The sequence below is a fragment of the Archocentrus centrarchus genome, chromosome 22 (genome assembly GCF_007364275.1).
Source record: "Archocentrus centrarchus isolate MPI-CPG fArcCen1 chromosome 22, fArcCen1, whole genome shotgun sequence".
Taxonomy (NCBI): Eukaryota; Metazoa; Chordata; class Actinopteri; order Cichliformes; family Cichlidae; genus Archocentrus; species Archocentrus centrarchus.
In genome coordinates this window covers 14,886,309-14,901,295 of record NC_044367.1, presented here as the reverse complement: position 1 = coordinate 14,901,295, position 14,987 = coordinate 14,886,309, and the positions used below count along the sequence as shown (strand labels likewise).

Sequence of the window (14,987 nt, the reverse complement as noted above, 5' to 3'; positions counted from 1 at the left end):
AGCACGAGCACAAAAAAAACCATTAAAACCCAGTGACACAAAAATAGGACATATTTCAAATGAATATCTGTTTCTGACTTTAGGTGAACACATTCAAGCGTGGTCATTCAGTCAGCAGGGAAAGAGGAAAATGCCACAGTTGCTGTTAAATTTAGACGTGATGACAGGAATCAGGGGAAATCAGCAGCAAGTCTAGATTAAATTATTATTATTTTTTTTAGCTCTCTTTTTTGGAACAGGGTCCATGTGCAAAACTTCCTCAACATGCTTGCCAAATCATAATTGTGCAGGTGCCAACAATAGTCTTGTGCCAGATATAATATATTTTTTTATGCTACCAGTTAAAGTTGTGTAGTCATCCCTTTGTTTGCACTGTTGCTCTCACTGCGTTTAGGATTTTAAGTTGGTGGACAGAAAGGAAATGAAATCTGGCATTGACTATTTTAACAGCAGACAACAGGAGATAAAATGTTAATGCGTGTTAAACCGATTTCTCCACAAATTGTTGTCTTAACATGGAGACAGTGTTTCTACAGTTTGTGCTTTCAAAGATGATAAAGAGTAGAACCTTTTTAGTTTTAAGTAAAAGTGGGAGGAAATGCGAAAGGATAGAAAAGAAGGAAAAGGGGGGAAAAATGTCCCTTTTATCCCCATCTGCCCACTTCTAAAGGATAGAAAACTGTAATGAAGATTATTAGACTAGGGAATATTACCACCCTTTTTACATTTCTGTCTAATTTCCCAGATTCCTCCCACTGAAAGTGCTTGCATGTGCAGCTTGCTGATACAAGTTAAGGCTCTCCTAAGAAAACATGAATGTCGTTCCAAGTCTCGTTTTTCTTTTTTTTTTTTGTTGTTGGCATCAACTCACCTGCCGTGGATGATTTGTCATTCATACCGTTTCCCCATCTGTGGAACGCCTGGATTCTACTTTTTCTCCTCTCAGTTTTCACTACCGTTTTAAAAACTCCCTTTATTCCTTATCACATCCTTAGCCCGAGGTTACGCTCTCTCTTTGGGGCTTTCTCTGTCAGATCACCTATGTTTACCCTGCTCAGGTTTCACCAGTAGATAATTAGATTGTCGTGGTGCCTGGATGCAGTGCAGCATGTCAATTCTACCAAAATAACTTGCCTTGCCAGCACACTCCTACTCTAATTCCCTTAAGTGTGTCCCTCTTCTGGCCTGCGTGCCCCACATCTGTCTGTAAATGTGTTTGTGTATGCGTGTGTCTCCATCACTCTGTCTGCCTGCGTGTCTGTCTCCCCCACCCCCTCACTATTCTTCAAAGTCAGCCATTTCCTGATGTCGTCAGCGGTGCAGAACACTGCGAAGCGTCACTGTGGTGACTGCATCTTGACTGACAGCTGAGTCGCAGGCTATCTGATAACTTCAACCTTCAATTAAATGCTATCTGTGGCTCCGCTTCTCTTCCAAGCACACACTCACATACACATTGATAGGCAGCTGACTGACAGCTCAGCATGTCATTTCCGTTGACCTTGAGGCATCTGATAGGATGTGTGACATATCTTTTTAAGATGGTGTCTGTCTCCACTTTATTCCCTGTGTATTTGTATTTGCCAACTCTTAAATGCCCAGGTGGGTTGTGGGCAGGTCACCTGGTGTTGAGAAATGCTTAGAACTGAAAACACACTCGAGGGGGGGGCACCTCTGCTGTGCTGACTCTGTGAAACGAGACCCTCAGTTGGCTGTAAGCTGTTGAGCAAGTGGTAAACAGGACTGTCTGAACTCCCCACTGGCTTGGAGGCATCCAAAAGGTGAAAATGATCACTTGTATAGCCATGACTGTAAAAGCAACACCCCAAATAAAGCTCTGCTGTTGGTCTTTTCTGTTTGTCTAGCGTTCTGGGTGTTGCCATGGCACTTAAGATTGTTTACCTCAGTAATGAAATCTTTTTAAGCCCCCACCCCATTTCCCACTCTTGCACCACACCAGCTGTCTCCAAACCGAAGAACCTCAGAGGAGCAGATGTTTGATGTCCATGCAAGTGTCCTTTTTTTTTTTTTTTTTTAAGTTTTAAAGGCAAATTAGACAAACGACACAGTGCAAATAAAGTCTTATTAATAAAAGCAAAGGAGGAATTTATCAATATTTGGTTTATGTGCTTTATAATTGGAGAATTATTATTATTATTATTATTATTATTATTATTATTATTATTATCATCATCATCATCCTTTATTTATCTTTTGCTCTTCAAGGTATTCCAGAAAAAATTTAATGACCTTTTCCTTGTTACGTAAAATTTAAGCATCAACTATGTTTTTAACTGCATATCTTTTGTAGATTTAAAAAACATCCATAAAGTTAAAACCAGCATGAATTGTCAGGAAAGCTAATCATTTCAGAGTTGCAAAAAAACAAACAAAAACAAAACAAAGAAACACACACAGTATAGTAACTAACATTTCCAATAATTCCTAGAATATTAAACCATATGTGTGTGCTCTGTTGCATCCTGGTGCTTCGCTCCAAGACACCCAGATTTGCAAACAGCAAAGAAAGAGGCTCTGGTGGTTCGAGCAGACAGAATGTCCTGGCCTTCTCTCTTTCACTGCGGAAAAATTGCCCGGCCAAACCAGCCAGGTCCCTGCACAGGGAAAGTCATTAAGCTTGCTCCCATGAGGGTGTCATCACTTATCATGCCAGCTCCTGATATCCTTCTGACCCCCTTAAGTCATTACGAGTTCTGGAAATGTACCACCCCACACCTCACCTCAGCACACTGGTAGAGCCGCAGAGAGGATGATTTTGATAACTGTAGATAGCCAGCCATGCATGATGCTGATAATTTGATGAACGGATGGTTTTCTAGTTAGCCGTTTGATAAGAAGGTAATTACAATAATAATTTAAGCAGAGAGAACTCTATTTGTTGTTGTCAGTTAAGATGACAGAGTAAAACTATAAGCTATTAGATGTGCCTGTGTTACTGCATTAATTCCGGCTTGTGTAGCACCAGCTTGTGCTTGCATGCTTTGAGTGGATGATGCCACGTGCTGCTTTGGCCTGTCCGTCTGTGCATCATTAAGCTGACAGATACGGAGGGTGAAAAGCGAGAATCAAGGACAAAATGAAGCAGGTTGACTACACCGGAATCAGAGGCTGCACCAAGGATGTCATGTCAGCTTGTATCAATAGTACTACGCTCTCTGCATGCATATACTAGATTACACTGATACAGGATTTTTGAGGCAAGTAATATCCATGCTTTGGACCACAAAAAGAAAAAAAAAAAAAATGCAAAAAACATGGAAACAGCTGGCAAGACTGTCCTATCTGGACTGTGGCTCAGGCAGTAGAGCATGTTGTTTAACAGTCAGAAGATCAGTGGTTAGATTCCGGGCTTTTCCTGCCCACAGGGCAGTTGGGCAGGCAAGATATTGAACCCCAAATTGCCCCTGATGCATCCATCAGTGTGCTTGTGTGTGATGATTGGCACTTAAAGGCATAGAAAAAAATCTCTGTATGAATGAGAATAGTTGAATGTGGCTTGCAGTTTGAAAAGCACTTTGAATGTTTAGAAAAGTGCTGTTCAGGTACCAATCCATTTTAAAGAAGTTTCTACAAAGATACACACAGAAGCAAGGTATTTTGTAGCTGAGCAACAAAACTTTGATGTCAAGATCGACCATACTGATTTGGCATTTGTGTCAACACCGACCTTTTTCTAAACAGCTACTCGGGAAGGAATCAAAAATTTATTGGAAATGGTTCATAAACCAGGACCCTGCTGGGACATCTATCCAAGCATAAACACTGGATATCAACATTATTAATGCTACCAGGAAGTGGGGATGGTAGAGGGAGTTGCATCACAAGGTGTTGCTAGCATCAGGTCAGGTTGTGAATGCGCATGACTAGCTGTTATCGGATATCACATTATGAATGAGTCTTAAGTGAGTTAAGAAGCTGATGGCTAATCAGTTGATGCAAGTGTGACTTCACTGCTTTACCTGAATTTGCGTAATTCTCTGTTAAACTGAAAAGACACTGAGATGTGACTAACCAGCATCCAGTTTTCCTCTGGTTAAGTGATGTCTGAAAAAGCTAGCATCACATGAATAACAGTATTCCACATCTTTCTCAGTCTTCTATTGATTTAGTGTGATTATGCAATGTTCAACCATCGGGGGGATTGAATGTTACTCGGCACGTTTTTACTTATATTTTTCTATCCCAGCTGCTTGTTTATCTAAAGGTTCACAAACTTTGCTCCCTGCTTCCTTTGCTCACATCTTCCCAACTTTGAGCCAACATCAATCTTTATGCTTTTCATCTCTCCATCCTCACCCCTCTGTATTTCCACCCTGCCTGCAACCCCAAAATAAACCCAAACAGAATTATCAAAGGAGCTATGGATTAGGCACTAAATGCTGGGTGTGCTGAATAGAGAGCTTTGAAGTCTGTAGGGCTTTGAGGCGTAAATGTCACCGCTGGAATCTAAGTCTAATTTTCACTCCTTCATCAGCCTATGGCCTTGTGTCCTCTGTCCCTCTGGTAGATCAAGTATGCAGGTTTCAGTAGATTATACACCTGTCTGCTCCTCATCTCATATTCCCTCCATCCTTTTTATTTTTTTTTAAATTCCCCTCTCGATGGAAAAGGTTTGCGTGTTGATGTTGGGGATAAGGCCAGAGTGTGAAGGTAAATATAATTCAGCAATGCAACATTAGCGCCCAAAGGTGAATTAGTGATTAAAGGCAGGGAGGTTGCTTGTGGTTAAAAAAAAAACACACAGAGGTGGGGGTGGTCACAGATAAACAAAGGAAAAGGCAAGATCCTGTGTACTCAGACAAAGAGGAAAAGGAAGCCCACTGAGTTTCCAGAAGCTATGAATGGATACAGAAAGGATAATGTATGGAAACAAACAGGAAGTATTTTATCAACTAAGCATGCTGTAAACTCTGTAAAGCCTCCATAAACTGTTACTTTAGATGAACGATACAAAATGTATCTTGCGTAGGAGCAAAATGGGACTTTTGCAATAAATGGCTAGTATTGTGGTTTCACAATAAGACTTTCTGACTTTAAGGGAGGCTTAAAGTCAAGTAAGTGAAAAAATTAGGCAAGATGATGGTGCCTAGTGTAACCAGGTTCCTTCTTTCCATGATGCATTGCACTGAATGAACTATTTCTCATTTCCATAAGCCCAGCAAGGCTGGTTAATAAGTGATTGGTATTCTGCTCCTGGCCTGGCCCGGCTCTTCGATAAGCCTTCCACGCACACAGCCAGAACCCTCAGCATGATCTCATTTCCTGTCTCCCCACCACCACAAACAAACGCCGTCAAAGGCACAATTGTTCTGCTTCTGTGAGCATTGTTGGTGGAACTGCTGTTGTTTCTCAGTAGTTCACACAAAAACAAACCAGAATGCCCGTGCACACAAACCATGCAACAGTCAGCTCTGTATGCCGAGGGTGTCTGCAAGAGTTCACCCCATACATTGTGTTCCACACACCCTTACAAACACACAGTGACAGAGATGTAGATGCTCACAGCATAACCCGCCTGTGGAGTAGCGATAACTGGGGCTAAACAAAGGCCCTTTAATGTCAGTGTAAGCCTTTGTCCTGAAGGGGGCTTTGTGTGTATGAATGTGTGCTCATCTGTATGTCTTTGTGTTTACAAATGAATTATGTTTGAATACGCTATATATTTGTGGGGTTTTTGTTTGTTGTTGGGGCTGGGGGTGAAACTTTGAGAAAACTCAGATAAAGTGACACTGAAATCAAGAACTGAAGAAAAGCGCTTTTTCACCAAAGGTCCCAGTGCACTTTTCTCCTACGGTAAATAATCTAACCCCCACCCCCCATTTTAAGGGTGGGGTATTATAGAGCTATTGATGATAATCAATAATAAAGTTTTGAAAGTCCACAAAAGAGAAATGATGGCTCCCAGATGTTTTTAAGCCCTCAATCTGGAGAAGCACCAAGTTGATTTAACAGCAGGAAGACAGAAAATGAAAACTAGCTTGATAATAATTTAGCAGGACCGGGTGAAGAGTGGATGGTGTGTTTGGCAGTCAGGGCACAGTATCCATCCTACTCCTCTGGCTGTACAGAGTGTGGTTCCTGGCAGAGTCGGTGGTTGTGTACCCTTCTGATAACTCACCCGCTTGGCTGTTCATTGTCTCTATATTCCAGTGGCTTAAAATGGAGGTCGCTTTTTCTAAAAGCATATCAACAGCCATGAAAAGAGTGTCAAACCCTCACTGCAGACCAGGAGCAAAGTGAGCCATCCACTACAATTAAAACGCTGAGCTTTATTCCATTACTGAGTAAATCTGGCTTCATTCTTTACAGCAGTGTTACATTTCAGATCGCAAAGTTTAACTATGATGAGACACTTGTTATTTATTCAGACTGTGCTGAAATGTTTGAAGCAGAAAAACGCCCCAATTTGACTTGATTGTGCAGTCTGGCCACAAAAAAAAAAAAAGGGGGGGGGGGGGGGCAGCTGCCGTAGGGCGAGAGGCAGGGCACACCCTGTACAGGTCGCTAGCCTGTTGCAGGGCTATAATATATGCCATATATACAATATATGGATGTGTTGGAAAAATGTTTGTGATGTAAGTGTGAAACAAAACCAAAAGATAACTCAAACAAAAGGAACCAGGCGAGGCACGTGGCATGGAGACGGGGCAGGCAGAGGTGGCAGCAGATCCACTGGATGGCAGAGTTTAAATAGCTGCGCAGAACACTCGCTGGGTTTTTTGCATTTCCACCAGTCTTACTCAGCTCTACACAGGAACCCCTGTAACACCACCGCAAGAGGGCCCGGGGCCATAACAATACACACACTTCTTTTATCTGTAAGCGCCCTCTCGGATGGAGTTGAGTAGTTAGCTTGTCTACGTGCAGAGTGTGCAAAAAGGAGAATTTGGTGGTGCTGGCCCTTCTTACTCATAATGTCTTTTTAAGTAGTGGTAAAGCACAATGTGATGTCATCTCTTTACCTTTTTTGCTCTTTATTTCTTCCTTTCATCCTTCATGTCAGTGTTTCTGTTAAATGCCGCATAATCGTGTTCACAGTGTACACCTCTCCAGTCAAAGGGAGAGTGGTCCAACTAAATTAGCTGCTACCTCAGATTTTTAATCAGATATTCTGTTACCCCCTTCTGTAGTCTATTTCAAGCTTGCTCTGTAATTCATCTGCTGTATGTGTTTAATATATTCATGGTGTATAAATCTGTTGGGATTTGGACTGATGGATGATATTGTAGCCTGTCAGGCCAGTGAGAGCAGTCACATGTCATATCTGCACAGAAATCTACATATACATTACGTTTAAAAAAAAAAACAAAAAAAAAAACATGTATTTGCTAATTTGTGTCATGCAGATGATGGCAAGCATTTTTCAAATATTGCACTGCTGTTGCTGGCAGAGTGTAACATGTCACTGTAGCTTGAGTTTAGTGGGTTAGAAGCTGTGTGTGTGTTTGTGTGCTGTGTGGGAGTACCACAGTACTAGGGGTTCACCCTTGTCTGCAGCGGGAGCTGTGATGCAGACAGACAGCTCTCTCTTCTGTGCTCCTTGAGGCTTTGCATGCGCGCGTGTGCGTTTACGTACAAGTCAGAAGCAAGCCACCATACTTGGTTGGTGGCTGACCTCCGAGGACAGGTGTCCTTACATCCTTCAGCTGGCACACATACATTCCCCGGTGTAGCCCCTGCACCAGTTTCTTACATTAGTGTTAACCAAACAGACAGTTGCCTTGTGACAGAGAAAAGCACGCTTAAAGCCTGTGTAGCCGCGCACTGTGATCATCTGTGGGGACTCCAGCGTCTCTCCAGCCACAGGGTGTGTCTTTCCTGTTAGAGACAGGCCAGGGATGCAGCCAAACCCACTGACAGGGACAAGAAAAACAAAAGCCTGGAGTTTTCGATTGTCCTCACTAGCATTTGTTTACGTAGTTTAGGGGAAATACTTCCAACACCACATTAAATTTGTAATCCCTCTGTAATTAAATGTGACTTCTCTGATAGCCTTTTGGATTTTGCAGAGGCACTGGTGCGGTGGAGTGCGTAAGCAGATGTGACTGCATTTTAAGAATTTAATGCTGTGGTGTCACAGTTCATTGCGACAGCCCAAGAGACGAATAGTTGTGCTTCTGATTGTCAAAGAAAGCTTTCCGCTATGCCAGTGAGCATTTGAATTTTTCAGGTAGGAAAAAGTTGCTCATGTTTAAAAAAAAAAAAAAAAAAAAAAATATAAGAGGGGGTCCTGTTTCAGTGTTGTCAGGGATCTTTTACCCATCATGCTTTCTACCAGCCGCTGCATGTGCCATTGAAACCAGGGAGGTTTGTTTACCTCTTTATGCATCACCGTGCTCCTCCTTACCTTCTGTTTTTATTCTGGCCGAAAATTGATTTGGATTATTTCAACATGTTTTTTCTTTATCCTGTTGGAAGCCAGTTTCATGTCAAGAGGATTATGTTGGTAAATTTGTTTCCTTATGCTCCAAAGCTCCAAAGCCACTCACGAGTGAAAGGGGGGCTTGATAAGAGAATTGTGTCAAAAACACTACCCTACCTCACAACTCTGCTTCCCCTGAAAACCCGTAACACCCCTTCCACCTCATTTTCTCATGTTCCTTTCAAACCATTCCCACCCAGAGCAAGCCCCTGTAGTTAATATTCTATTTTTGTTTGAGATCATTTTGACATCTAGTGGGCAAGCCAACCTTACTGTAGCCTCTGTTTGTGTTCTCATTGTGGTGAGGAGAGAAAAATACAACTGATGCAGCTATTTTAGCACCGTTAGTGCCCAAATAGGAAAAGGAAACAAAGGATGAACGATGGCTTCTGGGTACCAACTTTTCCTCTCCTACATGTAGCAGACAGCAGATTGTTTGTGTCGGGGGTGGGGGTGGACTCATTTTTGGTTTAGGCAAGGTCATAGTGGTGGCTGGGTAGAGCATAGAAGGGGCATTATAGACTTCACCTGCACGCCTACTTGCTCACTTTAAAGAGCAGTGAACATTACACTGACTAGAGAGCTGGCAAGGTGGGGTCAGTTTAATATCCTGTCAGACTGATATGGACTTTTGCATTCTCACACACACCAGTGTTGTGTCTAGAAGAGTTCAGGGCTGTAGTGCATGTGTGAAAATGGCTGTTGAAAGGCAGAAAGTGCATGTAGTCTTTGTAGCAGAGGCGTGATATCCAACAAAGCTGAGGTCATGCTTTTTGAGAGCTCATGGAGACTGCTTATTGCTTATGAATGGTTCGTCTAAGGTAAAGAAAATGTGCATTTTTCTGTCTTTTATGTATCTGCACATAGATTCACAAGTTTCTCTCTCTCTCTCTGTATCTGCAGTATAACTTTGTGGGGAGAATCCTTGGCCCCCGGGGACTCACAGCCAAACAGTTGGAAGCAGAAACGGGATGCAAAATAATGGTGCGAGGAAAGAGCTCCATGAGAGACAAAAAGAAGGTAAGATCATCAATGGCAATGCGCCTGGTATACGAAAAAAAAAAAGAAAACACATATTTTACAAATTTCACACAATATTGTGAAAGTTTCCGGGCCAGTGGTTGCACAAAAAAAAAAAATTCCCACTAGTCCTGAAGAAACATGAGGCAGACATGCGCTCAGTTAATGCCCAGTGGCTGCATCCTGACATCTGATAGTGCTGTTTGCAAAATGCTGTGCAGTGGAAAGTATTGAAGGCAGTAGTAAACCGGACGGCCAAGACCAGGAGCAGACACTATTTCTGGACCCACTGAGCTGACGTTGGTTGCGTACATATCCCAAGAGGAGTGAAGTTTAAAAAAAACAAACAAAAAAAAACCATTTTGCACAATTTTATCTACATATTGCTTTTTTTAGATAAATAAAAATACAATATATGGCTTCACCTTTACTTGGTGCATGTTGATTGTGTGAAACATTTTTTATTAGTCCTATATTTGAAAAAAAAAAAAAAAATAAAGAAGATGCATCACACCATAGTCAATTCTGAAAATTGAAGATTGAATTCAACCCGTAAGTTTGACTGACACCAGACAACAAGGCAACAGCAACTAAAATGCATCCCCAAGGAGGATTCTAAGTCTGTCAGATCAACTTAACTCATGTACTTTGAAGTTAATGCAAGGACAAATTGACAGTTTTAAAAATTGAGGTATTTTAATTATTTCAAATTTTGCCATCTGCCTCAAAGCCTTCTAAAAAGGCTGCTTGTTTGAATTAATTAATTAATTATGAATTATTTTTATTTTTCCTTTTTTCCGTTTCCTCCACTTGCTCAGATTTGCCATGTTTATATGTCCAATTATGTTTGAGCCAGAGTAAATGTAGGGGCTGTGATGAAAGTGGCTGTAATTTAACAGTTTTTTTTTTGTTTTTTTTTGTCCTTGCCTGTGCTTTCTCCTGCATTTAAAATGAAAAAAAAAATCTCCAACAGATAAAATAGTCAGACATACAGATTCTAGCTGAGTCATATGTTAGAGGCCCCAGTTTGCTGCAGGCCCAATGTTTTTGCCCCACTTTTTTTTTTTTTTTAAATGGCTTCCTCCATTCGTATTTTAATTTCTATCGCTTCTTCTCATTCCCCTTTGAGTAAATTCATTATCACAGAACAAGATGGAGAGGCTGTGGTGTGTAGTCTTCTTTGGAATTGGATCCAGAAGTAGTTTAATGGGACTGAGCATGCTCATACATGTACCAGCCCACGCACGCGTTTGTTTTAGCTCATTACATGAATCCTTGATTACCTTCCTTATTTCTTACTGTGTTAAAAGTTAATGACGTGTGCCAGTTTGTTTTTGTGTGTGGTGCTGTGATGGGACCTGTGAAGGGAAATATGGTGCACACAAACAAAAATACACCACAAGTAGGAAAATTTCTCTGCTCGACATTTGGATATTAAATGATCTCAGGGAGCAAAGCGATGTTAAAAATGCTTCACAGATGGTCCTGAATATTGTGTTTATGTAGAAGGTTTTCAAGTAAATAGGGAAAAGGTGTGTGTGCGTGTGTGTGTGTTTGTTTGTGTGTGTGTGTGTGTGTGTGTGTGTGTGTGTGTGTGTGTGTGTGTTTTTATTTTTTGTTTTTTCCTTACTAGCTTTCTGCCCTTGACTTAATGTACCCTGATGTAGAGCTGCAGAAATCATTATTTAACATAATTATTCATCAGGATTAAAAACATTGTGCATTTATTGAATTTAAAAATTGTCTTTTAATTGTGGACTTCTTTGCAATTTAAATTCAATTCACCTGGAGAACAAAAAAAGGAACGGGGGGTGGCAGGGTTACAGGATTGTTGTGATGGACCCACACTAGGAGGTATTTTTGACCTTGAAGCTGGTCTTTGAGGGCCACCAGCTGCAGCCTCCACCTCAGGAGTTTGCTGGTGTATGGATGCCAAGGCAGACCTCACTCACCTCACACTTCATATGTTGACCGGTGGATCTCTTTATCATTTTGGCTCGAGCTAAACTTAAAACATTGAGTAAGGTTTTGGTTTTTAGGAAGGGCCAGAGCTCACCTCTGCTGCGAAAAGGCATTTGCTGGAATTCACAAGACAAGACTGGAACGGCATTGCAAAAATGATTGCAGCATGATAATTCCTTTATCATGATTGTTTTTTTTTTTTAACCACAAAATTATGATTGAAAATATAATTTCATTAATCACCTAGCCCTAAAATAATGTAGATTTTTCTAGTAAGGTTGGCTTAAGCTGGATAATTTGTAAAAATGTTTTAATAAATGACTATTTTTGCATCCCTAAATCACAATAGATACAATAAGGTTTGTTTACAGGACCCCAAAAGCTCCAAGTGTCTCGTGGTTCAGCCGCAAACAAAGCTGCGCGAGGAGCTCCCAGTCACTGCATTCTCAACCTCAGTATTTTCAGCTTGATGCCCCATGGCAGAAGAGGATGCCACGGCAGCAGCTTAGCCAGTGTGTTTATTCAGGATCCATTAGCAGCAGCATTTTTATGCTCTCAATAATTCAGCTGGTTACTCCCTCTTGGGTCGCGCTGCCTGACAGGGAGTCAGTTCACTGGAGCTACGTAACGGGAAAGAGGAAAGCAAAGAACAATGACGAGAGAAGAAAAACAAAAAAAAATAAATGAGAGGCGAAAAAGCAGGCAAACAGAAAAATAGGGTAGATGGATAGATGATGTGTAATGCAGATTTTCTCAGTCCTAAATACGTTTAACGATACAGATTAGAATTATTTATAGATGGGTTGTAAGATGTAATATATAAATCAATCAAACATAAATTTACTCTGCATTAGTTTTCCTTTGTTTCCTGTAGTATTTTGTAGTATTTATTTTATAAATACTGCAGCCATTAAATTTTTCCACACACAGTGTTTAGGCATAGTTAACAAAAGTAAAACAGCTTCTTTAGTCTGTGTTTAAATGGTGTAGTGTTGGGTTATGTGTATTATTTAGAATGTGTAAAGTACAAATTCAAACATACCAGACTGCATGAAAAAAAAAGGAATTTTCATGAATTTTCCCCAAATCACTTGAATTTCTAATCACTGAGTAATGGCTGGGTTGATTTTCTGTGGTTGCGTAGAAAATAATCATTTTCCAAAATTGAGAATTACTTCATTAGGCGAAGACCTTTGGAATGCAAAGCATCCTCTTAAATTTTATTATTTTTTCCTTTTACAGTTTCTTTCAACTCAGACACTAGACCAGAAACTCCGCTGTGCCTGTGACTGAGACGTTATTGTCATTTCCTCACGACTGAGGCAATATACTTCTGTGTCAAATGAGTTGTAGCGTGACCTGCGATGGAACTATTGCACGCGTGTGCACCTTAGTGTCGATCCTGAAATGATGTTGGGCAGCACTAATGGACAGAGCCCAGCAGAAGTAAATTTATCATTTATGTTTTGGTATGGTAGGCAAAGACAGAATATGATAATGGTGAAATTACTAAAAATATCTGTGTGCATGTGTGGGCAGGATCTGAAATCCAGCTTCAATAGAATGAGACAGAGTAATGTAACACGTGAAAATAACTAGTAAGATCTCTGTAAGAGTGACTGGTGCAAGTACATTTTTACAGCTTCTCTGTATGGAGAAGTGTGGTTGGAAAGATGAAAGATTTTCCGACACATTTGAGTAATTATTTTCCTGACAGTTAAAAAGGACTCTTTCTGCAGCCATATTCCAATCAAATGTTCATCTGACGTGGCAGCTTTGGTCTCTGTTTTTCGCTTCTGCAGTTGTTCTTAATGCAAAACAGCAGCAACAACAACTGCAATTAAATTACAGGTACGTTGTATCGACCGCTGCACAAGCAGAAAAGGGATTTCCCTTCCCTTTTGCAAAAACCAATTCCCTAATTCTATTTTGGCTGCTACACAGTGAAATTACGTAGATGGCTGTTTTATTTAGAGCAACACTAAATTTCCTTTCAGACTTGAACTTTGAAAAATGTTCTCCATCAAGTGAATTTGCTTTGATTTGTTTTTTTGCTGATTGTCCCAAAACATAATGGCTAAAACTGTGCTATCAGCACGGTCACTGATGGAACAGAATCGGACTCCAATTTGAACCATCAGCTTCTGGCAGCCAATAGACTGAGTCACACTACAGCTCCCACATTTATTGCTTAAGACTTAATATGTGACATTGGCAGTCTGTACACCAAATTCCATTAGCCCATTGGCACTGCAGCATGCCTACTTATTTTGTTTACATTTTAAACTGCCCCCCCACCCCCCCACCCCCACCCCCACACACACACACACACACACACACACACACACACACACACACACACACACCACCACCCCCGTCTCTTGTCCCACTTCAATACTGCAACAAATAGCTTTTTTTTTCTGCTTTATTAAGTCTGTAGAGTCCAGGTATTACTTTAGTTGCCCTAGAGTTTTTCTCTGCAAATGGCTTTAGGAGGTTAAAAGGTGACTGTCGTGGAAAAGGACTGGGGCAGTCAGTCAGTAGTGTGTGTGTGTGTTTTTATTTTTATATATATATATATATATATATATATATATATATAATATATATATATTATATAAAATTTTTAAAAATCCAATTAACAAAAAAAAGTCATTCAGTTGTCAAAATTAATATTTGATTGTGGAAAAAGCACAGACTGCCAAGCTGATTATACACCAGAAAAGCCGATAGACATCGGGGCTGCGACTTGGTTAACTTGGCACCATCCAGCCGCAGAAGGGCAAACTGTGAGAACAGCAGAGCAGTGCAGATGCAGGCATTGCTGCTTCATGCTTTTGGTGCACAGATGCTGGTGCACAGAGAGAGAAAGCAGTGAATAATTTAGTCTGACTTAATTAGTTAATATAAGTGGACGGTTATTAACACTGTTTACCTTAAGCCAAACAACTAAAGGTAAATAGTGTTGAGTCAAAATATCTGCCTGGTTCTTTTCTCTTATTTTATATTTATAGTTCTAACTCTTTCAGGCTGTTTTTATGTTTCAATGCACTCAACAGTAATGTTAAATTATTAACATTAGCTAACTAAGTAAGCTTATGTATAAAAGACACCGTGAAAAACAAGATTTCCCATTGCATAGAGCCTGTGGGGTCACTTTAGCCCTGGTTGCAATACACTGAGTGATTGAAACTGAACGCCTAATGGAAACAGGGTGTCACACAAAGTCACTTTGACGGATTTAAAATGAAATGTTGGTCAAGCCGAACACGTGAATGTTCAACAACAACCATATGGTATTGATGGCAGAGAGCGATCTGTACTCCCTGCAGTCTGAAAAGCCTTGTTTGTAACTGAGTTGTTTTGCAGGCTGTTTTTGGTTTATTTTGACCTCCCTTAATCTGACTCATGATTGGCATTTAGCAGAAACTGCAGCTATATTTGCAGTATTGTCCAGTAATTTATGTAATTGCTGTGATAGGTGGCTGTGTCCTTTTTTTTTTTTTTTTTTTTTTTTTTTTTTTTTTTTTTTTTCGACGCTTTTTAGGGTTAAAGCTGACAT

General features: G+C 40.5%; 1 protein-coding gene across 5 annotated transcripts in view; it reads left to right on the top strand.

The window, feature by feature from the left end:
- Positions 1–14,987, top strand: part of qkia (QKI, KH domain containing, RNA binding a) — a 78,238-nt gene that overhangs the window by 32,680 nt on the left and 30,571 nt on the right. For all 5 annotated transcript variants that reach the window (XM_030718118.1, XM_030759221.1, XM_030759222.1 and 2 more), the window contains exon 3: positions 9,347–9,463. In XM_030718118.1, coding sequence (XP_030573978.1) covers positions 9,347–9,463 — 117 coding nt within the window. The remainder of the gene's footprint in view (positions 1–9,346; positions 9,464–14,987) is intronic.